This window comes from Fundulus heteroclitus, chromosome 9 (assembly GCF_011125445.2).
Source record: "Fundulus heteroclitus isolate FHET01 chromosome 9, MU-UCD_Fhet_4.1, whole genome shotgun sequence".
Classification (NCBI taxonomy): Eukaryota; Metazoa; Chordata; class Actinopteri; order Cyprinodontiformes; family Fundulidae; genus Fundulus; species Fundulus heteroclitus.
Genome location: NC_046369.1, coordinates 11,354,760 through 11,381,557, shown reverse-complemented (window position 1 = coordinate 11,381,557; position 26,798 = coordinate 11,354,760). Strand labels below are relative to the sequence as shown.

Sequence of the window (26,798 nt, the reverse complement as noted above, 5' to 3'; positions counted from 1 at the left end):
TTGTGCTGTCAGCAATGCCCTCCTACTCAGAGAGAGAAGTTAATCACTTTAGGTAGTGATTTTAATGGCTTTGGTTGTAGGGAACACCAGGTGTTACATATCGCAAAAGACCTTGCTGCAATAAGCTCCCATGGCAAATTTCACTCCTAAAAAACAGCCACGCTTGCACTCTTGAGTCAAACTGAAGCCCAGGTAAAACACTTATTGAGTAAATCTAGTCAAGTAGTCAATAAACATGATACGTGACAACTCAGTCATCTCAAACAGACACTGAAGGAAGTCTGTTTCACAACAGTTCAGAAAAAAACACAGCTTTTTAATATTATGGATTGATGTCTGACGCTTTAAAACAATTGAGTTTCCTTCATGGGTTCAGTTTGTGCAAATTGTATTATGAACCAGACTGTACGTTTTAATAATTGATTATATAAACTGTTTATAAACTCAATGAGAGAAATACCAAAGTATAACTGACAATATATTATCTTAAAACAGTCAAAACCATTTGAGAGCAAATGGCAGTATTTGCAGGAAGTTACACTTTTAATGCCAAGAATTACAGGAATTACTGGGTTAGAGCAGCTCTCATAAAATATATATATATATATATTTTCAGTAAACTATTTTTAAAAATGACCTTTTTTCTTTGTTCAGTCCACCTCACAAAATCATCACCATGGTTCCCCCACACTGGCTCTAAAAGAAGCTATTATTTGCCAAAATAGTTACAATCCCAAAGCTGCCTAGTTTGGTTTGTGAGATTGAATGGGACTGAATCCAAGTGAATTCAATTTGGGGAGATTTACAGGCTATTTACTTTTTAGGTTAGTTTTTCCTTTTAATATCAACACTATTAATCAGTGCCGCATTGTGGTAATCTAGTGGGCTTCAAACACAACCTTGCAGCTGACAGAAACCTCTCAGGGGATTCTGTGATAATGCAGAGTAATAAGTACTAAGAGCTCACTAATCACTTGGCCACATGATAAGACTATTAATCTTGCCGCCCATGCAGCTCTGCTCCAATGGACCACTGCCATTTGCCAGAGAAGGAAATATTAAAAAGCTTTAACATGGCAACTGATCACATGAGCAATAAAGCATCCTTACAGCGACCCATAGATGTCAAGAATTCTGTCCATCCATTTCCAGGAGCCCGGACAACATTCTCCTTAGTGACGATGGATATGATTCATGACACAATCTCAGCTAATACGCTTGTGTTCAAACACCTCAGACTGTGTTGCTGTCGAGACAAATCTTCTTTTCTTTTACAGCACTAATCAACAAATCTAATTTGACATCATGGTCACGTGAAACCTTGTGGCTCTGGAAGCCAGCAGAATGTGATATACAGTCATCTGATAGCCTCATGCATGCATGTAACACATCATGATTCTGTCTTCATGCGCCAGATTGTGTAAACCCTGACTGTGAGGAATCTTTTCTGCATGACGACCCAAGCCAAATAACGCAGCCTCCCATCAACCCAACCATAAAAGAGGTTTTAAAAAGCACCCTGACCACATTGCAATATCAGCAATGTAGCTCCATTCTCTTTTGCCTCCATAAGTTGGACATTAATTAGGAAAATCACTTAAAGCACAGGAAAGGTAATTCAAATATTTCTAAATGTATCAGAAAGTCCTAAATGTGCCTCTGTGCATAGTATGTATAGTAAAATCAATTAATAAAATGTATGTGCAATAAAAGTAATTAATAAAATGCTAAATAAAATACACTCCTTTCCTGATTCTTTCCCACCATATTAATTAAATTATTATTCATTTGGATGCAGAATACATTTAAGTTTTTTGTTATTTTATTTTCTTAATGGTGACTTATTTCAAATCAAGAGGACTTTTCTCTGGCACTAAGGTATCAGAAAATGTAATTGGATATGGAGAATACACACTGTACAATAACCTCCAAAAGTAATCATACCCTTGAACATTTTTGTATTTTGTAATATTAAAATCATAAATTTCAGCAGATTTTATTGGGATATTATCTGAAGGAACAATCTAATGTAATAATCTTAAAGAGTACATAAAAACAATCCATGTCTTTAAATTTGGGTTGAATAAAATCTGATTTGAAAAGCCAATACCTTAAATATGGCTAAAAGCCTGTTCTTGTATGTTTTTACCCACTTTAGGCAGATGACTTTAGTTTAGCCTTAGATCTAATGGAGAGCGTTTTTGACCAAGTCTTTGATTTCAGCCTGAATTAGATATGGAATTAGACTGCACTTATAGTATCAAATAAATGTGCTAGCTTTGATATAAACCATCCCATTTTAGCTTTAACTGAATGCAAAGGGTCATTGCTCAGTGTTAAGTCTTTTGCTGTCTCTGAGGTTTTCTTTCAGGACAGCCCTGAATTTTTCTCCATCTATCTTCCCATTAACTCTGACCAGCTTCCCTGTCTCTGCTTACAGGGGAAATATCATGCTTTTCAGTTCTTCCTTTTCACATTTAAATCATTCATTGTGAACTATGTAAAATGGAACTGCGATGCTTTGGTCGGAATTCCTCATTAATATACCCCCACATTCCCCCTTTTTACCCCTGTTCTGAGGTGAATCTGAGAGCAACTTGTGTTGGTACTGTCTCTTTAAATCTAAAGGAGGCACTTCACACCCATCCTCCCTCCAGGTTTCAGAGCTGATCTAGCCTGATCAGCCATTTTTTATAGTATGCTGGGGGACGGTGTGATGAAAAATCAAACGTTTTGACATATCAACTTGTAGTTTCGGCATTCTTCAGCTTGGACTACAGAATCGCTACGACAATTAAAAATTATAGATTTGCGAGTTTTCTAAGCTGGACTGTGACCTTGTTTAGCAGTTTTGCAAATACTGCAATGTAATTGTTAAAAAAATGTAATAGAAAACAGGTAAAACTGAACAGCTTGAAAAATTAGGCCCCAAAACAATACAAAGATATCTACGCAGCTCGTGAACAGACTACATTATAAATTCCTGCATTCATAGCGACTCGAAGTACACAACAAAATGTATTTAGGGCAAAAAAGTGGATTTTCCATGATATGTACCCTATTGAGATGCTACCACTATAGTTCCCTGTGTGGACAGCATGATCCGTATAAGTAATCTGCCACAAAATGCACTTTGCATACATTCCAAAAAGTTCCATTTTGGTCTATTTTTTTTTTTTTTTTCCTTTTTGTCATGATTTATTTCTTATTTTGACATAACAATGAACACAATATATAGACATTCATGTTATAATATGAAATCATAAGTTGAATAATAAACACAAACCAATAAAAGATAAAACAAAAGCCACAGATAAAACAAAGGACACAAAAAACCTAGCAAAAAATTCCATAAGTAAATGGATAAGAAGTACATAACTAAAGAATAAACACAGAACAACAAACAGAGGCTACATAAAACAAACAGAATATAAATTAATTAAACAGAAAAAAATAGAGCTTCCAATGGACTTAATGTATTCTGGGCTACTATATTTGTTATAGGTTAGATAGGGGGTGTACGCTATTTTAACTAGGGAACAAGGGGGAGCTCAGTGCGAGTACTAGCAGACCACAAAGACTATATTGCATGCTCTGCTTTTTAAAAAAAAAAACAACAACTGTATGTATTGTTCGTTATATTATTACCTTCACCCATCGCTTATTGTTTATTGTTTGTTGTGTGCGTCCTAAGCCAGAGTATGCCCTGACAAAGATTTCCCCATGGTAACACACAGTGACAAAAAACCTTCTTGATCGTTTGATCTTGATTGATAAAGCAATGAGTGGAGAAGGCTCTACTGTGGTCAAGGTGGTTACAGAAAGTGAGTCAAAAACAGACTTCCAAAAGTGGGATAGAAGGGACAGGTCCAATACATATGACTGAGAGTGGCTGAGCCCAAACCACACTTCACACAGCTTGAATCCATCTCAGAAAATATTCGAGTCAGTTTACTTTTGGACCAGTGTACTCTGGACTACTTTATAGTGGATAATTCTGTGTCGTGCAGCAATTGATGAAGAGTGAATGTGTTTTAGAATATTTTGCCACATTTCATTATCAATCTCAATATTGAGATTGTCAGACCAAGTAACGCAAAGACGGCTAGACCCAGAAGTTGAATTGGACATTAGATGGTTGAATAGTTTTGATATGGTACTCTTTGATGTGGGACTGATTTCTAGCAATCTATCAGCCAAAGTGGAAGCAGAAATTGTTGGAAAACTAGGGAAATGGTGATGAATAAAGTGAAGGTGGAAATAGAAGATTAGATTGTATTGGTGATAAAAGAGGTAATCCTTGAATCTCAAAATGTTGCATAATCTAAGCCAATATTCTAACAATTATATTCTTAGTGTAAGATACAGGAGATGTTGCTGGGGGAAGGCATAAAAGACAATACAAAAAAGAAGAGCTACATGAGGCCTGCTCTATTGGTAACCATTTTGATAACACATTCATCTTGATACAGCTGATCCATCCTGCTAAAGAAATTGGCAGCATGGACCAGTGCTGTAAGTAAAAAATAAATAAATAAAAAAAGTTGTAATTCTTAGTCACGTGGATTCCCAGGTGCTGAAATCCTTGCGGTGACATCTTGAATGGTAAACTAGTAAGTGGGGAGGCTGTAGCTGCACTATTAACTGGGAATAATTTTATTAAAGTTCAGTTTATATCCAGACATTAGTCCAAACTTTTCAAGCAGGTCTAGTACCGGAGGCATGAGCATATCTGGAACTTTGGTCTAATGTAACCAGGGAACTTTCTTCCATGTGTTGGCTTCATTGCCTTAGTAGTTTGAGGAAAACTGCAAATACAACATCTTTCTTCTGTTCAACAACAGCTTTCTTCTGGCTTATCTTCCATAAAAAATGTTGTGGATTGCAAAACTAATAGTTATGTTAACAGGTTTCTCCATCTTAACCGCAGATGCTCTAGAGTTGCCCTAGCCCTCATGGATGTTTCTCTGATTAATTTCCTCCTTGCCTAGACTCAGAACGGCCATGTCTTGGTAGGTATGCAGTTGTGGTATTCTGTTTCCAGTGTTTTATGATCTAACAAACAATGCTTTTCATGAGCAGCCCAACACTTGGGATCTAGTTTTATAATCTAACCCTACTTTCAACTTTTTACCAATTTTTTCCTGACTAGCTGGGTGTATTCCTTGGTTTTCATAATCCTGTTCATTCACATATGCTCTATTAAACATCTGAGGCCTTCACCGAACAGCTGCATTATACTGTTAACTTACTTAAAAGTGGATCAAATGTAACACTTATGTGACTTCTGAAGACTAGATTTGAGTGAGGGGTCTGCATTAAAATAGTACAGTCTGATCCCTCTCATATCCTCTATTCACAATATGAATTGCTGCCTTCTGGCAAACAATATAGTGTGCCCATTTGCAAATTTAATAGTTATAAATATTCATTCATTCCTACCTCCATCAGATTAATAAACAATGTACCCATATAGAGTGTGGACTTATGAAGGCTGCTTTGATGATTTAGTTTGCTGTATTGGTTGTTGGCATTTATGCAGTCTGGTGTATTTTTCATGTTTTTAATGTGCAGTACATGTTTTTCTTTCTGTACTTACTGTGGTGTAAGGTGTAATATGTGTATTTGATGTTTATTTATTCTAATTTATGGTGGCAGTTTTTATTTTTATCGCATGTAGTCCAAGACAATTTTCCCCTATGGGGACAATAACATATTAGCTAATCTAATCTAATCTAATCTAATCTAATATGGATGCCACAGTTTTTAGATGTTTTGTTTCAGTTTGTTTTTTTCAGAACTTTAGAAGGTATGACTACTTCAGCAGAAGTCACTCTTGGAATATCTAAATATTCTTGCAACAAACATTTATTAATCTATTTGTTACACCATTATTGTGCCATACAAGGTTGAATATAGGGTAGCCCATCTGTTGAAAATGAAGAATACACATTGGAAGGTCAGGGGTCTATAAAGGGGATTTTTCTCTGTTACACTTTTTAAAATATGCATCACTGAGATGATAACTAGCAAGTGTTGCAGAAAGTGTTCAGCCTTAGTGGGAGGACGCAGGATGGTTCAGACTCCATATTACAGACTTAAAAATATATTTTTCTAGAGTCTTATAGCTTACACTTTGTTTGCAGTGGCAGTACATATTCAGTGGAAATGACTGCATTAATTCAAAAAAAACTAAATGTTTTAGAACAAAGTCCCCTGGCTGTCATTTTCTCTTTTTATTAATCAAATAAAATAGCTGGAGGGTTTCAGATGTGGATAAGCTGTGGCTTCACATTTACTACAGAGCCTGTGATTAAGAAAAAGATGTCAAGTTGTATGAATTCCAATATTTACTGACCTACTGATGTTAAAACGCTCTGACAGGCATAGGATATTTTGAAAGGCAACTTTGGAATTAATTTTGTGAAACTAAAGGGATATTTGTCAAATATCTAATAAAGGTGAAGATGTTATTTGAAGGTGTAGATATGTTTAAAGCACCTTTTCATCACATGAGCATAACTCACCTGTATATTTTGTATCTGGTGGAGAAGCCCTGTCGGTTCTTCTCCACAAAGTCGATGTACTCTGGGGAGTGGTGGAAGGGCCCCTTATCTGAAAGGAGCCAGTCGAGAGGTCCCCCGGGTTTGTCATTAGGGAGGCTGGCTGGAGCAGCTGTTGCTGTTGCAAAGGATCGTAAACACACCCAGCAATGAAGGCTGAGGCTGATGATGCCCCATAGAGCCATCAGCAATGGAGGGTGGGAAGGAGGGAAGGAGGGATGGAGGCTGGTGGTGATGGGGGACGTTCAGCAGACAAATACACCCGTCATTAGCTGGCTCCTCCACTGGGATAACCGAGGGACCTGCATCACCTCAATGCCCCCCAAACACCTAAAAAAAATAAAATAAACACAGTTACAGACAAAAGCAACATGGCAGCCAGGAGAGACGTTATGAAAACAATACAGATAAAGAGCTGAAAGACTTAAATATAAATGCATTTCATTGCATACATAGGATGAAATGTGTGTTCTAACCAATATGGTGACCTCTTATTAAGGGCTGGACAATATATCATCATTTCTAGAGGAAGACCAAAGGAGTGCATTATTAATATCAAGGGGAAAGAAACAGTTTGGAGTGTTATATTTTTCATGGCTATTTTCAGTTATCAATAAAGCACACTTTGCTTGCCAATAAGATACTCAGCCTGCTCGATCGAGTTTCCCTATGGTACCTCCTCCTGACAGAAATGACAGAGCTTGAATTGCTAAAGGTCACAGAAGTTATAAAGGTGAAAGTGTTTGAAACGATAGTATCTCAATCCAATTTCCTGGTTACTCACAGCCTATCGTTTACCCCACCCCCTTTAGAGCCAAGTCAATTTTGTGCTGTATAGTGCTAGATCATGGCAGAAGTCGTTTAAAGTTACCTTTCCTAGAGTACCAATCTAAACAAACAAGTCTATGTATTTGATTTACACACTCACATGTCATTTTTGTCTTTGTTTCATATTCATGGGTTCTGCTGCTGTGCTTGTGAACAGTGTACAGACCTGTGAAGTGTACAGACTAGACATGTCCTAGTTAACAGTCTCAAGGAATATTACAGGTAAAAAATGCCGTATAAAACTGCTTAAATCTTCCATGCTGTTTGTGTAGTTTAGAGCCGCTTTGATAATTTGCTACCACTCACCCTGGATAATGGAAAGTTTAGGAGTGGGAGGAGTTTTCCCTGACTTGAGCCGAGCGGCCCTCCTTTACTTGTTTGGGCACGATCTCGGTCACTCCTGCACATCTTTCTTGTTTACAAGAAAAACAGCTAAATCTTTGGAAAGTCATGGTGTGGAAACTAAAGGACCATCTTCGAAGACTGTTAGTAATGTAATGCTTCTATAAAAGCACAGTCTCCAAGTTAAGAAACTAGAGCAGTAGGTTTGTTAAGCAGCACACTATGTTTGAGCTTACCAAGCTCAATGATGAACTCATTAACCCACTGTTATCAATTTGTTGGACCCCCACTGTTGCAAAATGAATAGCAGAACAGGAATCCAGTTATAATGATAGTATCCTATAATAAGCACGTTTTACCCCTAAACTTCTACTAAAATAAATAGTCTTTTCTCCATATTTTGCTTCAGCCCTTTTGAAAAAATGATTTGCAAATCACAGTCATAAGTACATGAAACAGTTGACTTTTTTCAGAGTGACTGTCAATACTCCACCTGGGTTTTCTCACACTATGTGTGTGTGTCTATATATCAGAACAAAATAATAAATTTACCAGGCAACTTTATTAAACAATCCTAATGTCACATTATGTTAGCTGTAATACAATATTAGATGCTTCTCTGTTTTTTTTAAAAGTTATCTGATCATGACATGTATTGTTATGTATTGGCGTTGTAGTCTTTTTTTTTTTTTTGTTAGTGCCATGAAACAATTGTTAAATTATCCTTCTTGGCTATAGGAATGTCCTGTTGAATATGTTGACAGTTTTGGTCCAAAGTAATAATCTTTGGACCAATAGAGGAGAGATCAAAAGTTAGCATACAACTTTAGCTGCTTCAGCTAGAAACCACTGAACAGGCCCGAAATCTGGGAGTATTGAGACCTGAACCTCCAAAAGCATCTAAAGACAATTACAAGGTTGGCCTTCTGTCACCTGAAGAACATTTCTAGGATTAAAGGACTAATGTCTCAGCAGGATGTGGAAAAACTGTTGATGCATGCCCTGATTCATTCTATCATTTGTCTGCAATGTGAAGATTGTTATTGTTTTCAGTCAGACATGTTTGCAATGCTTCCGTTATCTTTTTTTTTATAGGCTAAGTTATTAGAGGACCTAACAATGCCACTAACTAATGTATATGGCCTCTGTTTTTTATCCAATACATTTCAATACTCACTCAGAGCTTAGCTGTTTAGCTCTGTTTCTCTCCTAACTGAAGCCACTGCAGCCATTTTCTTTAACATAAAATGCTTCTGGTTCAATCTTCTTCCTTTGGTCTTTATCTTAACCCTATCTTCTGCGTCTTCTTCTCTCACACCAACTACCTTCAGATCCTCTTTTTCCATCCATAAATCTCTTCCCTGGTCTTCCAGGCTCAAAATCCTTCTACAGGTGTGCTCATGATCCCCCGTCTGCACATGTCCAAACCATCTCAGTCCAGCCTCTCTGGCTTTATCTTCAAAAACCTAATATGAGCTGTCCCCTGACTTCCTCATTCCTGATCCTATCCATCCTCGTCACTCCCTAAGAGAACCTCAACCTCTTCATTTCTGCTACCTCCAGCTCTGCCTCTGGTCTCTTCCTCAGTGTTACTGTCTTTAAACCACGCATGGCTGGTCTCACCAACACCTTTCCTTTCTTCTGGACCAGTATTCTCAAACTTCTCAAACTTTTGTGTAATGTATGTAATTGCACTTGAATCTCTGTATATGAATGAAGTGAACAGACTATATATTTCTGTATACAAACTTAATCTGTTTATTTTGTGAAGTACCTTGAGATGGCTTTTGTTCTGAACTAGCTCTTTATATGTACACTGAAGCAAATTTAGTTGAGTAAGAAATTTAACAGACATATGAAAAGTATACCTTTACAAATTTCAACCACAATTTCTCTATTGGGGCTATATTCTTGGTATTTTCAGATGTCCCCAACAACAAATATTGCTACAAGCATGCATACTTTCAGCACAATAAATTACCTCTGCAGATGCATGGGAAATCTGTGTACTGAAAATAAATAAATAAATAAAATACACAAAGCCATAGCTGCCCTTGTGAATTTGTAAAATGGATGTCAATACCTTGTGCTGTGCTTTTTGAAGAAAACAAGAGACTGGAAAAATACTGATGAAGTTCTTTCCAGAGTGGTCAGCTAAACAAATTGAAATAAAGTTTCAAGCCATCAAACTAAAGGTTGACAAACAGCATTAATGCTAGTCCACACTATTTAACTAAGCATAAAGGGAAGCTAATGTTAAACATCAAACATACATATGTACGGGTCCTTCAGTATTTTTGATGAAATTGATAACTATTCAAATGTAACCGATACCAGTGTAAGCATAACAAAATAAAGTCATCCGTATAGGATATTACTCCAGTTTTCACAAATATCGTTTTTCAAGAACTTGCATGGTTAAAAAGAAATTTAAAAAAAAGAGAAAAATGTCACACCACCTGTAAGTAACAGGCACTGCAAATCTGTCTTGAGATGCTGAAAGTAAACTATTTCATTAATTTCTGGTTTAACTTATTGAACTGCTCATTCATTCCAGCAAGCAGAATCTTTAATGACAAAATACAGAATTAAGCAAAAACTGCAAATTTCACACACAAGTTTCACACACCAGTGGCATCAATGCTTGGTGAATTTCAAAGAGGGCTGTGATAGCTTCACATGAAAACATGCTTGAAACCTAAATTTCAGATACAGAATATTCTTCATTCAACATATACATAACTATTCTTACCTTCTGCAAGGTAAACTATAAATCTCTGCAAGCCAGTGCTGCTATGCATATGGTAAAATGTTATCCTGTGTGTACTTATCAGTGCCGATTAGTTCAGACTGTGGTCCAGAGCTCACGATACTCTTGATCTCCATTTCGAGTACTGTCAGTCAACTAATGTGTTTTGATCTTGGATGGTTTTGAGTCCCATTGCAGTATTCTGATGACAATCTGTCAACTTAACTCACCCCTGTGACTGCTTGGGGGGATAGCACACTTGAAAAATCACCCCACTCACACAATACAGTTGACAGCATGGGTAGAATGAACAACAGCTGGTGGATCGTGAGAAAAAATACAGGTTAATAATATATCAGCGTTCATTATGTGTCCATGCATTGACAGTGACAGGTACAGGGGTTAATTATTTAAACTCGACTATTTAGGAGAGCTTTGATTTAGTGGTTTTAATGAGATTAGATCACCTATCAATTTAGAAATTAATTTTTGTCTGATTTATTTGTTAGACTCAAAGGTGCCAGTCGTTATGTGTATCTGTGACATACAGTATATATTAAATAATAAAGATTATAGTAAAAGAGAATAAATCCTAAACCTATTAAATTGTCTTTTGTGGATGGAAAACAAATACTATTGTTTTATAAAATGCCTAATCAGCTAAGGTAATGACCAATATTTTCAAATTTAACAGCAACACTGAGGGACACTTTGATCACAGCAAACAGAATATGCCACCATCATTTTTATCATAGCATATCTTGCTCCACCCAGATTAAAATAATAATTTGGTATTAGAGTAATTCCATTTCGGGTGCAACACTCTGCAAGTCTCCCTTTGCACATTAAATTCAAAGTGCTTCTGTGATTTTGCTCCAAACTTCGTGAGGCAATTGCACATAGGTTCTGATGTTCTGCAGCTCATGAAAAAAACATGTAATCAATACAGGTTTACATCTAAACAGTCCGCAGTAAAAAAAAAACACATTCTAGAAAACATCAACTCTTCACTTTACAGAACTGAAACACCTAAAGTCTTGATTTTTGGTGTGAGTCATATGGGCTGATGTCCGGGTAAGGGAGCACAAGCACTAGATAAAAAAAGAAAAAAAAACATTTTCTTTCCATTGTACCTAGAACAATGCATTTTGTTTAGTTGGGAAGTGGCAGAAGAAGAGGCTAATCTAGGATGCCTTTCATACAAGAGCCGCCACTGAACCCCGATGAGCTGAATGGTAAATGGCCTGTACTTGTATAGCTTTTTAACTAGTCTTGACGACCTCCAAATGCGCTTCACACTACAGTTTAGTCATTCACACGTTCACACCCTGACGGTGGTGAGCTATGTTAGTAGCTACAGCTGCCCTGGGGCAGGCTGACAGAGGCGAGGCTGCCATACACCAGCGCCACCGGGCCCTCTGACCACTGCCAGCTAGTGCATACACTTCATCCTCCTCCTCTTATGTAAATGTTATCTGAGGGCCTTTCTTTAACTACCTAACAGGTACACTCTACATTTAAACTGCAGTCTGAAAAACTCACAGCACCCCGGAGCAACCATCACAGCTGAGCCTGGGAACAGCTTGGAGGTGAGTGCCCTTCGACCTTACTCAAAACCCTAATCCACTGCATACTGATTTTGTATGTGCAAGGGGGTTTAATGTTGCACCTGATGTTATATATGCTCACATCCAATAAACTGAAATTATTTGTCAGGTTAAAAGTATCCTTTGAAAACATCAGGTTTTAACATGCTTTTCATTTAGCCCAAATTTCTGTTTTTTTTTTCAAGCTATACTCTTAATTGTGATGTTTTAGCTGTAAGAGGAAAATCATCATAATTAACAGGAATAAAAGCTTGAAAAGATCAATCTGTGTGTAATTAATCTCTGTGTGTTTTACTTAGTAAATTGAGTTGCTGATGTAACTTTGTAAATATTTTAATTTATCGAATATGACTGTAATTACCTCTGCCCTTGCCCTTTAATTGATCTTGATTTATTTGCAAGCATTTTATTTTTGCAGTACTCAGCTATTAAATATTTTGATGGTATATTAGGACTTCACAGCAACAAAAGCACCATTTGAAATATTTCTATACCCAGTGCACATCACATATAAGCAGAGACATTGTCAAAGGTAAGAACAAAAGCCATACAACTGAAAAGACAAATTGGTGATACCATGGAAATCTGGAATACACCATTCTCCTTTTTTATCATAGCATACCTTCCTTATAAATAGACTTGTTATTTAGATACACTGTACACAAAGAGATCCAACTACAGCCATAACTATATTTTCTGTAATGTTGGATTAAAACAAACCTTTTCTCTTTTCTTTTAACTACCGAAATTACTTCTTGTTGCTAAATGCCAAAATATAGAGAAACCTTTTTAAAACTTTTTTTTAAACATACAGTAGGATTTCTAAAACTTTAGAATATGTGGGAAAGACCAAATGATGGTCCCATGGTTTTGCAACCTTATTGGTTAGTTTAGAAACCAATTGAGTTAGACAAAGAACCTGTGAATGCATTTTAAGGTAACATATATGACTCAATGGAAATGTCAGATTAGCCAAGAAATCATGGAGAGAATTGTTGACCTCCACAAATCCTGCAGTACAATTTTTTAGATTTCTGAAGCTACCACATTAATCTGTTAAATATACATACAGGATGGGCATGAGGAGCAGTTTTTTTTGTAGAGAAAGATGACAGGTTTTGTTTCCCAGAGTTGAAAGTGTGTTAATGTGAGGTGTGCTTATCAGCAACAAAACACAGCAACGTAACAAGTGAAGATGCTGACTGAAATTAGTATGAGACTTTCATTATCCGCAATGAAATGAGTCCTGTGCCAACACGAAGAAGAGGGGATTGCTCCAAAAGTAAATTAAAAAGCCAGATAACAGTTTGTAAATGCGTGATAAAGATTTTAACTGTTTGCCTTAATGACCATTGTTACATTTTGGGGAGAAGAGGGGGAATCATGCAAGCCTGAGAATACCGTGCTGGCAGTGAACAAGGGTGGCAGCAACAAGAGGGATTGGTGCACTACACTTATTAAATAGCATAATGAGAAATAAACATTGTATTGAAATATTTAAGCAACGTCCCAATACATCAGCCCAAAAGTTGAAGCTTAGTCAATAATGGGTATTTCAAAGGCACAATGAACCTCAGCATACAACCAAATTAGTTAAAAGTGGCTAGAGGCTAAAAGTCAGTGGTTTTCAATGGTCATCACAAAGGCCTGCTGTCAGTCCCATGGAAAATCTGCAGGCATAGTTGAAAAAGGTGTATGAGAGCCTATGAACTTGACATGTTTCTGGTGTAACAAAATTTCCAACAAACCATTGTAAGAAGCATGTGGAAGGATACCTGAAATGTTTGCCCAAGTCACTCAGGTTAAGAGGCATTTCTACCAAATACTTAGGAATTTTATGGAAACATCTGAATTGCCAAAAAAAAACAAGTTTTAAAAAATCTCATAGAAGATTCTTTGTCATTAATTGCATATTTTTCAATAAAAATCCAATCATTTTTAGAGCAACATTCCTGCTTATTCGTATTGCCATATTTAATTGGATACTTCACACTAAGGGGTAAAATTTGAGTTGGTAAAAACTGAAAGACAATAACTCTTTTATTCAGAGACAAACTGTGGTTTCTGAGCGGTAAGAGAGGCTTGTCTGTCTTTGGTTTTGCACATCAGTCTTATGAAGTGGACCAAAAGATAACTCACATTAATTTAATTTTTGCTCGGCTTATTGCCCCCACTTATCTTGATTGCATATGTAAAATCCCATTGGAAATATCTTACAGTGAATGACAAGATACTTGAGTAGGATACTTATGTCTGGATTCTCATTTTTCTCTGGAATTCTACCTTTATCCTACCTTTAATATGGAATAAAATGTAGAACAGAATGATGTGCAATCAAAAATAACAGTGGAAAGAATAATGCTTTTCAACATAAGAAGAAGCATATCCTCTGCAGTGTCTCCTTAGCTTCATGTTTTGTTGGAGCAGTAAAAGACTGAGTGAGTACTTTAACAGCTTCTGTTCTCATTCTGCCGATGCTGAATAGTTTATTCGCATTGAGACAGAGGGAGATCTGTCTTCCCAACATTTCTGTTGTCTTCTGCCATGCTCTCTGCTTGAGCTCAAGTATCTTTTTTCAACATGTCTGTGTCTTTAGCAGTAAAGGGCCACACGGAGTGTATATTGTCAAAATCTGACAACAACGTTATGGGCAACTGTTTCTCAGTGTTAGCTTTAGACGACACTCATGATAATGAATCACTGTGACAGTGTAGCTGTATATACTTTTTTTTGTATTATAGGTGGAAACCATTTTGGTTTACATTGTGCATGTTATGTACAAAAAGTGACCTTGCACACTGGGAAATGTGAAGCATGTTAATATCAAAAACAGAGCACAAAGGTCACATTAAAACACTCTTTAATCCTATCAGCCCGCAGGCAGCTGTCCAAAAGCTGATGCAGGAGAACTCTGCCATGTCGGTTCTCATCGACACATTCTTTCGACTTATCATATCCTTTGTTTTTCCTGGTTATTTCACCTTTCCTCAAACAGCCCACTTTCCTCCTCTGCACTCTCAAATACCTCTGAAACTCAATTTTCTTTCACATTCACCACATTTTACACGCTTACTGCGACAGTTTTCCCATTGAACATTCAGGCTGGTCTAGGTCGGTACAGTAATACATTGTTACTCAAATAAAGTTATCTACTAAGCCTTTATCAGCAAACTGTGTGATGTCAGATGTAATGTTTGGACTATGAAAGAGAATTATGTCACATTTTTAATCTTATGCAAACACTGATTTCAATCTATCTTCCTTGAGGCAAGAAAACCCTTAATCTAGAAACAACATATCAAAGGTTGGGGATAGAACAGGACAGAAATTTCATTTGAAGCACAGAGCAAGCACTGGGGCTCCTGTAGATCCACTCAAATGTGATTTTGCACTAAGCGTGCCAGCAATAGCCCAAGGCTGTTCAGAAATTCTGAATAAAAATGAAAGTAATTTTTGATGGTGCAAGGCCCTCTCAATGGAGTTGTGACAACAGTGCAAATGAAGAGGAAGACATTACCCAGACACAAATATAATGAAGATTTGCATCTCCTAAGTATGCAGATGCCAGGACTATTTTTAGTCAAAAGCAAAAAAAAGTTACGTGCTGTGGAAAAGCAGCAGTGTTTTTGTTCACTAAAGCCATAAAGGGCTCCACTGCTTTCATTATCAGTTGGACGGTTTGAAAAACATTATCACATTTATTCTACAAGCACTTAGAGCCAGTATTCAAAAGGTTCACTGAAATTATTACGTTTTTTTCATACCATAGGTTGAAATACTTGCTTAGAACTTTGTCTTGTATGGTACCTTGAAATATTTGTTTGAATCGTCTGATAAGAACAACTGAACGAAATTGAAATGAGCCAGCACTTACTTTTAATTAATCGTGTAGTTTATTACAGGTTAAAAGGCAGCTGTTTTTAAAAGTGAGCTGGGAGTTTGGGAGATTTACTTGCTAAGGCCAATTGCTACACTATACCTGACTTAGCACTTTATGTGTAAGTGGAGGTCATTTCCGTATATTTAGGTTGTGATCAGTGCAGAGCTATGACAAAAGGTGATGCTTTTCTTATTATTGCCTATTTGATTTTGGGTACATTGGTAAAACAGATAAATCTGAATTTATTTATGCAAAAACTACATTCACAATACAGGTGAAAACTCCCCTGTGTCTAAACATTTTTTCTGAAGTCGCTCAGTTGTTTTGTTTAATGAAGTTCCAGTGTCCTGAATCTGGATCTCCTCATTGTTTCAATATGAAAAAATGTTGCATTCATATTATAAAAACAGAAAGTCCAAAAGCACTGTCTTCCTGGAAGGTTACAGAAAAACAAAAGATGGAGCGTTAGTTATGTCCTTGATTTTTTTTCATAGCCGTGCACACATGATTACATTTTTAAGTTTCTGAACAACAATCATCTCTACTTGATTGAAATTATATAAAACAGTTGCCAGACTTGACAATTATTTTTTTTCTAGCTGTGAAAACGGTTATAATACAGCTATTATAGAGATTTCTAGCAATTTTCTGTTTGCATTGATACACAATATGTTTAGACTTGCTATTTGATAGACAATAGTTTCCCCCGTGTTTGTAAAATACCCCCGTATATTTACAGAGGTATTTTACACAGTATAAAAACACAATGTTTATTAAAGTAGTTAAGAAAAACCACATAGATTGTAATGTATCCTTCAAATGACACCAGTGACATTGTCTTGTTTCTTTCAACAGGGAAGAAATATCTATTTGGAATGCTTTCTTGTGCCAACATGAAACCTAGGAGGTGATGTGAAACAAAAGGGAATTGAAGTGACACACAGCCAACAAGGGATCAAATTCTACGACCCGCTACGCCAACTGCACATCATAAGACTCTTTATTTGGTATACACTGTTGAGTCAGTATTATTCTGAGTATAAGGTTACTTATTGAGCAATCTACTCTTCATTCTACCTAATGCAACGTTTTGTCATTACTCTACCTAAAGGCCTAGCAGATCAATGGCACGGCAAAAAGGCCTTGTTGCCATTTTTTTCATGTGTATCAGATACATACAGAACTATAAAACTGTTACATGCTAGATTAATTTTTATTATTTTGTTTTTGTAATGACTAAATTTACATTTATGGACAAAACAATATTTAGCTATACAATTATTGTTAGTTATAATATTCTTTCAGTTTAACTTTCCTCCAAGACAACCTGCTTATGGTGTTGCGGCAGTTAAAATCTTTTCCTATAAATCAATAAACACATTTGCGCATCTCAAAAAACATTAATCATCCAAAAAGAGACTGGCCATTTGGCACAGGTCACAGTGTTCTTCCAGACACAAAAGAGTTGAAAAACCTACAAACTACTCACATAAAATATGACAATGGAGTCAAATTGCCCTTTGCTATACCTGAACAGCTTATGAATGATCATCAATAAAGGAGGACAGGAACAACTAAAGATATATTTTTGGCACTATAGGCAGAAGAAGATGACATTTTAGTTATTTTAATCATATCCACCCGAAAAACCATCCATCCATCTACTTGATGGGTTAAGGAATAAATGTACATTATAACTATGTGTTTGAAGTCCTCAATTAAATATTATGAATATTTCCAGTAAAGATAAAATACAAGAGAGTTGCTTTATATATCTAAATTATGTGTATACTTTTCTGTGTCCTATTCTTAGCATAAAAGCTGCCATTTTTAATTCTGAGCCCATAAGCATAATGTAGAAACACATATACTGGGGGTTCAACAGCACACACCTTCTAATTGAAAAGTAAAGCAAAACAAATACAGCATTAATTTACTTTACCTGAACACATGGACAATGTTTTTTTTTTTTTTTTGTGTGTGTGGAAATAATGCAACGCATGATGCAACATTCTGCAGTGCAACTTTAAAACGTGACACCAAAACAATAACGAGAGGCCTAACAGCTATCACTAAACTCTATTTGCAAACATTAAGGTTTCTCTTGCAGCTACAGTGGAGAAAAAAAAGGTGAACCAAATCAAAACTTTATATAAGCATACATATTTTTCAGCAGCAATACTGTCTGCACTTAACTGAATGACTCACCTGACACAATGTCAAGCTGAATATAAATGTCACTGTTACTGGAGAATAATCAGCTAGAGTTCAAATGGCTAACTGAAGCATCCAATCAGTCCAAACTCTGCTCATTGTATGAAATGCAAATTGGAGGAATATCTGTTTATGTGAGATTTCCCCAATCGCTGCATTCAGGTACAGCTGGGACACAGTTTGTCGAAATATCAAAACAACTCCAAAGTAAAGTGATTATATTGTTGTGTACTTGATCTATCCAGGCACTGATGATGCCTGCTAACTTTATAAATAAATAAAAAATTCTACCAAATAACCAGTTAGTTTTATAGTTCCCATTATTCTTATATTTCAGAACTTAAAATCAAATTAATTTCAGAAGCTGCAAAAGATCAGACTCCTGAATAAATGGTACTGAAATCATACCTATCCATGATTTAAAAATCTGAATACATGCCAAACCGTGACTTTAGTATACTGTTACATCCCCAATATTTACAGGTCACGCTTATGGGCATTCAAGAAGGCATTTTCCTTAACCAAGAGGTTATCTTTGTCATTTAAAATGATACAGGTATCTCCCAAAATATGACAATACAATGTGCAATGGGGATCAGTTCTGAAAATAAAATTTTAACTTATATGAAAACAAATAAATGGTATTTTGAAATTATTTGTTGCTTTTTAAAAAAAAATCTGTGGAAAAGCCCTTTTTGAAGGACTTCAGTCAAGAACTGTTTGCATATCATCAATGGGTTTTTGACCTTTCATGAAGTCCAAATGCTGATCAGGTTTTGAATGGCTCTTTTTGAACGCCCCCTTAACTTTGGCCCCTTCCACTGATTGACGGTTGAATTTGACTTGGGACTCTGTGTGGGCCACTCCAAAATGCTATTATTACCTCAAAATGAAAAAGAGCAAACATTAAAATATGTTTATAGATGATTTCCGAAGGAAAATGTTTTTCCTCGAGGCAAAATGTATTAAAAGAAAGTCAATAAAATGATAAGATGTTGAGCCAAAGGCACTTTTCATTAGAAGCGTTGCTGGTAGTTACACACTGGTTTGACGTGCACCGTACGAGGCTGACATGTCCTCCGGCAATCTGAAACATCTGTGTAAAAATCAATTTCTTTGTTGATGTAACGTCTTCATTCTGAATGATCAAAACAAATGTAATAATATATATTCCAGGTTGAGTTCAAAAGCTACATCTGAATTGTGTTTCAGCATCTTGTAGTAAAAAAAAATTAAACCGTTTCATTCAATACAATTCAGATTTGATGAATGTCGGTTTGCTGTTATACCTGACAACTGGTGGTAATTCCTAAAGCGTTTGCTTTAGATTTCTTGAGCTCAGTCAATAATATTGTCATTTTAATTGAATTAAACTAAAATATATTATGATGTGTTGTTTTTTTTAAACAGCCCGCAATGCTTATAGTCAAATTCACTTGCGTTAGCCAAATTTCGAAGCAAGTGTTTTCAGCTCCACTAAAGCAACTCCAACACCTATGTGTAACAGCCAAAATTACATGTTTCCTCCAGAGATAAAAGCTTGGCTACCGTCTGCAAGTGTTGGGTCCTGACTCTCGGCCTGTCTTCTGGAGGTTACAGTAGGCTTGATGAGATGAGGGAACTCCCAAGCCCAATCTTTTTTTTTTTCTCTTTGAAAATTTCAGCAGCCGTTTTCTTTGGAGACTGAAACAAAAAGGAGCATTCAGCCCCTAAACATCTGCTCACTTACTGGAGGATGCCAGCCCTGCGATGGTCACCTACCAGAGCTTTGTTTGTGTGTGAATCTACCTGACTGTGTGGTTTCTCTGTGTCAATATCCATGACTGGAACACTCCCCACCGCAGACCGTCTTTGTTTGGCATGAATATGGGCAAATTGAAATGAGGCACTTTTTGTGATATCTCACACTTGGAACACATTTAAAGGAAAACAATAATAGAAAATGAGATGACTGTGGGGCAAGCGATTTGCAGGAGGGGATCTGATTAAAATATTTCATTTCAATCTTTTTTTTTAACAGGATCCTCTTTGTAACTTGTCTGCAAGCCAGCCCTTAAACCATCCTCAAAACGGGGAAACAGGAACAGATAAACTTTAAAACTTTCCTTCCGTGCTGACTAATGAGGTTTTTGGCCCTAATTAACCCAGTTATATTCCCTCCTACAACTGTCAACAATACCTCTCAAACCAGCACCAGGGGTAAAACACAGCCTTTGTGAAATTCTAATATGATTGCCAGTTGCACTCATCCGGCTGTCTCACAAAAAATACAAAGGATGAGCTGCCATGGTGTCCTGGGAGGAAGACATCAAAGGCAAGAAATGTCACCATTAAAAGCGCTCACATGCAGGCAGATAAACACACATTTACAAAGCTGCAACATGCATTTATAATCATTACACACTGAAGCCCAAAGCAAGAAGATATGAAGCAGTGATATGTGGGTCAGCGTAAGGTCAAACGAAAGTTTGGAGTCTAATGTGAACAATTTAGTTGTGGGATGAAAGGATCTTCGTGCAATCAGCTGTGTGGGAATGACTCTTCGCCTTCTAATTGATTTTTTTTGGACGTTCTGAGTTTTTGTGAATCTAATTAGCAATAGGACAGATGAAGGCGAGTTCTTTAAAAAACGGAGCAGAGTGAACTTTAAGCCTCTCAAATACTGTTTCCTATCTTGCATTGTATGAATATAATTGGCATTTATGATTCATTGTGTTCCGTTTTCTGTATTGTGCATGGCTAGGGTATGTATATTGTTGGGTTACCCTTTCTGTGAAGCACTTTGTGACATCTGTTTGCAAAAAGGTGCTATATAAGTAGATTTTACTTAAAATTCACTTACTATGTATGTTGGCGTGAGTCTAAATGTGACAAAACAAAGACATTTTTGCAGAGCATCAAATCCTGTTATAGCTGTGTTGCTTTCAACATACTTATTGTTGAAAGTCCAAGTATACTGGAGATTATTAGAGTATAATTCAGATTTTCTGCTGCATTATGATCAGGTGCCATTACTTAAATAGGTTTATTTCAAAAAGCAGTTTGGTAATGTATTTTGAAGTCGACAGCCCTTGACTGAAAAACCACACTGTCTAGTCCTTTAATGTGGATTTTTTTAGCTAGCATTCACAAAATTAATGATTACTTCATTGTAAGATTTTTAAAATAACGTTTCTGTGACCTAATTATGTAAATGTGTTAAAATGATAAATGAAGCCAATATTAATTCATAAAGCTAAGTATATTGTAGATTCTTAAGGTCAGACAGTGATAACAACAAATTATTTCTCATCAGACCAGGCAACATTATTTTGATATGTTATTGTTAAATTCTCATGAACCTGTGTATACTATACAGACAGTTTCCTGCTCAAAGTGGCCAGGAGTGGCATCCATTGTGGTCTTCTGCTGCCACAGCCTATATAATTGAAGATTTAAAACATTGTGAGGTGGTATAACACATGCGTCCATTGTAACAACTGATTGTTTAAATACTGTTGCATCTCTACCAACTCCACCCAGTCTACCATAGCTCATTTGTTCTCTAATATCAACAAGCCATTTTCATCCAGGCAACTGTTGATCACTGGATATTATTTCTTTTTTGGAGCATTCTATAATAATGAAATAATGAGGTTTTCCAAATGCATGAAGCACTCGTGTCAGAAGTGTTATCACTCTGGTCTCATCTTTTTTTGTGTTAGATAAAATTGGATGAAAAACACACAGACCCACAGAGGAGGTCATGGACTTCCCCTTTACACTCAATAGCCAGAGCAGGATTTGAGGATGCAGCAAACCACATTGAAATGAAGATTTAGCCTGGCTTCCACAATGTAGGACAAAGAGAATGGAATTATGGCACTAACACCAATAACGAGACTTTCTTTTCTGATAACAATACAATTGCTTCACAATGATGCAAATAGTTCTTTGGAGATTAACTAATTGGCAAAATCTGTCATATTGAAATATCAACAACTGCACTGACAAAGCACTTTTAAGCCTTTATTCTTGAGTGTGACGGTGGTACCAAGATTGGGGTGAAGTAAAAGCAAAGTATAATGTCATGTGTTGTTTGTTCATGTAGCTGCTATGTCTACTCCCACTTCTGCATAAGAGATGGAGTCAGATAGCAGAAAAACCCAACGCGAACGTCATTTTCACAAATCCACAGAGTGACTCTGCTGTGGCACACTGTGTCATTGTGTTTAAGGAGCATAACACCCTGTGCTTTTGAAAAAAAAAATCTAATCTGATCTTGAAAATGTCAGAATTCCCCTTTAAGAGTCAGAAACTTGACAGCAGACAACTCTCGGGCCAACAAAGAAACATGGTGCAAATTAGAAAAAAAGAAGCTCTTTTCACATGAAATGTAGAATGAAGTAATCACTTATCAGGAATATTGTAAAGTGTTGTGTTCGCTGGAAAAATCTGAAATTTTACAAAAGAAAACATCAACTCATTTTGTTTTCATCTCATTACTTTTTTTTTTTATTAAATTTGCTTCTTATCCCAAACCCAAGACAGAACAATGTTTATGTATTGATAAACGTCAAAGTCAATTATATCAATACAGGCAGAAGTGTTTGTGAGTTTTATCAGTAATAACTTGTGTGATCTCAAAGAAAATCCTCTATTTATTTATTTGGTTTCAGCAGGTTAAAATTCAACGTTTACACCCGCAAGTGTATTGTAAATCATAAGGTTATGGAACATAAAAGCCGCAGTCAAAAACAAAAAGGGAAAAAGATCGCTTTAACAATTGCAACTCAGACTGTAAACTTCTTACTTGCGTGCTTTTTTTATATATAGCAGCATATCACTGAGCAGCAGAGAGCATACAGAGTGTGACACTTCTATAAATCACAGCGAATCCCAAATAGATCTCTTCTAGTGGTGGCCTTGTGCGAACAGGGACAAAGGTTCATCTTAAATTACAGGGACTGATTCCTTTCTCTCTTTTTTTTCTCCTTGCTTGTGTTTCTGCTTTGCTTTTGTTATTCCCTGCTAGTCCACTGTCCACTAGAAACCATCAGACACAAATAACGTTTATGAATTTGTTTTTGTTGTTCTTTTAGTTTAAATATGTGTGTTTCTGTTGGTTTCCAAAAATATTTCTCTATTATCAATTACCAGTTGTAAACAGAGACAGAATCTAGCCTAATGCCTCAGCTGTTCTTAATATGAACTAATCTATTTTAATTCCTGGTCTATCTCAAATACCTTAGTGAGATGTTCTTCTTTCCCCTCTTTATGTTTCCTTTCCCTCACTACTCATATCTTCATATCTTCCTCTTTCCCTGCAGCCTCTCATCTCAATTTTACAATGAAGTAAAACTTGTTGGCTTGCTCATTATCATAATATAATGGGCTGTGGACACTGATTATATCCCTAAAAAAGTGACCCTGAAATAAACTCCCAACCCAAAAGCTTGTATGACTCCAATATTCCCCCCATTTAGCTCCCATTTTAAGCTTCATTTTTACCTCAGGCTTCTAACTCCCACATACAATTAGACATCAGTCATGATTAACTTTAATTCAAAGCATTCAGCAGGGGCTGTTATTCACCGCACTGAAGAGGAAAACGTATTGACCTGTCTATCCAAAAATAAGCTGGAGAACCCTCTTGCAGAGCATTATTTCCAATTACTTGCTTCCTCTGTGGGAGGAGGCTTGCAAAGCTCCTTTTTGTTTCCACCCATTCCTTCCTTATTTTTCCCAGCTATCAAATGTACAAATGATGCTACATTTGGCTCTATCAGCCTCCCAACACTAAGCTGTAAGTACAAGGAACCCTCTCAGGCATGTAATTCCTGCCTTTAGCACTACTCTGAAAGCCTATATATGCTTACCAATTCAGTCACAGTTTAAATGCAAAAGTAGCCAGCTCAATTTGTCTCCTCTTATGTGTACACTATGTTAAATTCAAGTAGATGGTCTATAGCTCCCTAGTAAACAAAACAAAAAACAACAAATCTGACAAGAAGGTAGGACATAAACATATGTAACCCCACCTCATATCTTAAGAGTTGGGAATTAGATAATAAAGACATTTGCTGACCGGTTCACAGCCCTCTTTTTTTGTGGTCTAGGTGACTGACACATATGGGAGAAATCTGCCTCAACACAGGAGGAGACAGTTTGTCTTTCAGGCCTGGACGCGGTCAGGTTCACTGGTCTCCTGGGATGGATAAGGGACAGACACTTCAGAAGAGAGGACCAGGCTTTGGCAGTTCGGTGCAAACCCAGCAAGCTGCAGTGAGAGCTGCTACATGTTTCTGTTTTTCATGTTACAAAGCTCTACCAAAAAACAACAACAATCCACTTTTCCACCATGGCACTAAACAGTGTATCCAAAATATGTTGTGTTATTTTTTTTAAGGTCAAATTTAAAATACTCCAAACAACAACTAAGCCAAACTGCTGTTCTGCCAGAATGATTACATAAAAAAAAAAAATCATATTTACTTTCTTTGACGGCTTTTGGCTTACTATCACAGCCTCCACTGATGATCTCATGAGGTTATTCTGACTCATATTCCGCCTTGGAGTGGGATGCTTAAGGGTGACATGTATAATTATCTAATCAGCTAGAGCATTCATTTATTTTTTAGAATAACAGTAAGCTTGTCTCCCTTCCCTGATGATACTCTGCAAGCCCAGTTCTGTCCACACATCAGTGTTGGAGATCTGATCCTCCTCCAGTGGAGAATGCCAATACACCCTAAGTAATATAGATTAGAGACGTTTCTTGGAAAGGCAGATAAAGGCTGGCAGTGTTGATGAGGGGGAGAGGGTGGGGAAAGGGGGGGGGGGATAGGTAGGAAGGGAGATAGAAAAGGAGTGTTTTTCATATCGACAGAGCATAGCATGTGTGGATACATTTCTAAAAACCTCAGGAAATACAGAAGTTTGTGCACATGTGTGAGACCGTAGTGGAGCAAATATGGAGAGAATTGTAAATATGCTGCTTATATTGCGACCAGCAACATAGTATCTTATGCATAAGGTCAAACTCCAACAAACTGAAAAGCAATCACCCACATAGATGCCGCTTATACAGTAAAATTAACTAAAAGCATACGAAAAGATTCATAATTAGAGTGACTTACCAAGGTTTGGAACAACACTTAAAGTTGAACTCAATACGTCCCATTATCTTGCAGAATCTCAGCGCTATCAGCAGTCAGAATGCCAACGAAACTCATTTCACAGTTTGGCAGTATGCAGCCACTCCACGGAGAATAATGGAAATAATAATAACAAAAAAAAAAATGCTTCCCAAAAATAGTGCACGTGCAGGGCTCCAAAAAACAGGTGAAAGTGATTTGCAAACAAAGGTTGCAAACACGGAGCAGCCGCAGCAGCCTGAGCGGCTCTTCACCACTGACAAACTTTCAGAAAGCACGGTGACTCTCAGGGTTATCCCGAACCAAAACGAGCTTCCAGGAAGCAGAGGCTTTGACCTTTTTGGGGATAATGACTTTACAGAATGAAATCGTCCAGCAGTAGATGGAGTCAAGAGAGGAGACGAGTAGCGGGAGGGGGTGGTGGTGAAGGAGGAGGGCGAAGAGAGAGGAAAGAGGGGAGGAAGAGAGAGCCACCAGGAGCGGAAAGGAGGTGACGATTAGATTAGAAGGACCTCTAGGTGCACTTTTTGCGGCTAGGAATCGGCGGGGTCCAGCGTCGGACTGGTGTGGCGGAATGCAAGGACGCGGGGAGAGACGCTCACCCGAAGAAGACTGCTAAATATCCCGTTGCGGATTATGTCTGGTCGCCGCGTATGTTGCTACTTGATCCGCCTACTCCGCATCGCTGTGTGGAGGAGCGCGGGATCCGGATCCTGTAGGAAACTGTCAGCAGCGCTCCGCGCAGAGCAGGCATGAGCGCCCCAGCTCTCCCCCTGCGCCCCTCTCTCACTTTGTCACATGTTTAAAACACAAGTAGCTCTCTGTAATAGCTGCCAAAGGAGGGTGGACAGAGGTAGGCGACGTGGCTGGAATAATAAGAAGCGCTTTGTGAACAGTCATTTTCATTCCTCCCGTTGGCTGAAACGTTGAACTGCGTGGAAAATGACATTGAGTTTAAGTTTAATATGCCTCTTTCGATGCAGCAGTTGCTTCTTCAGATTTGAACAATGACATTAACTGATTTCCCCTCCTGAACAGTTTCATTGCTACCCTCCAAAAAAATAATAATAAAAAGCTCCCCACCCCCAGAGAACATGTCAACATTTAAGTCCTTATCTGTTGGAGCTGTCACATTACTTTGAAGCGAGAAAAGGTGTTGAGCATAACCTCTAATCCTCTTGATCATGCCTATGCATGAACCATGAGCCATTAAGTGGCACTCCAAAGGCAGCCCTGTTTAAATCATCATGCAGCAGAGATATGGCCACTGAGTGAACGAATGAGGGCTGGCATTTTCATAATGAGCATGACAGTACACATTATAGCGGCTGGGATCAGCGCCGTAACCAGGCACATTATTTCATTTTAGATTGCGTTGATCAAAATCACCGCCGGAGAATATATGATGCCGACTGGTCAGAGTGGGAAGCTGTTGCCTTCTTAGTGGTCCTCGCTGAACTTATTCACGGGAATAATTAA

General features: G+C 37.3%; 1 protein-coding gene across 2 annotated transcripts in view; it reads right to left on the bottom strand.

Annotated features, from left to right (window-relative positions):
* Positions 1 to 26,116, bottom strand: part of LOC105916645 (BMP/retinoic acid-inducible neural-specific protein 3) — a 75,226-nt gene extending 49,110 nt beyond the window's left edge. Inside the window, exons 1-2 of one of the 2 annotated variants that reach the window (XM_036141021.1) lie at positions 25,302 to 26,116; positions 6,528 to 6,893 (exon numbers count right to left, since the gene is read on the bottom strand). In XM_036141021.1, the coding sequence (XP_035996914.1) occupies positions 6,528 to 6,748 (221 nt within the window). In that variant the 5' untranslated portion in view covers positions 6,749 to 6,893; positions 25,302 to 26,116. The remainder of the gene's footprint in view (positions 1 to 6,527; positions 6,894 to 25,301) is intronic. The other variant, XM_012851215.3, reaches the window with a different exon arrangement.
* Positions 26,117 to 26,798: the final 682 nt, after the last annotated feature.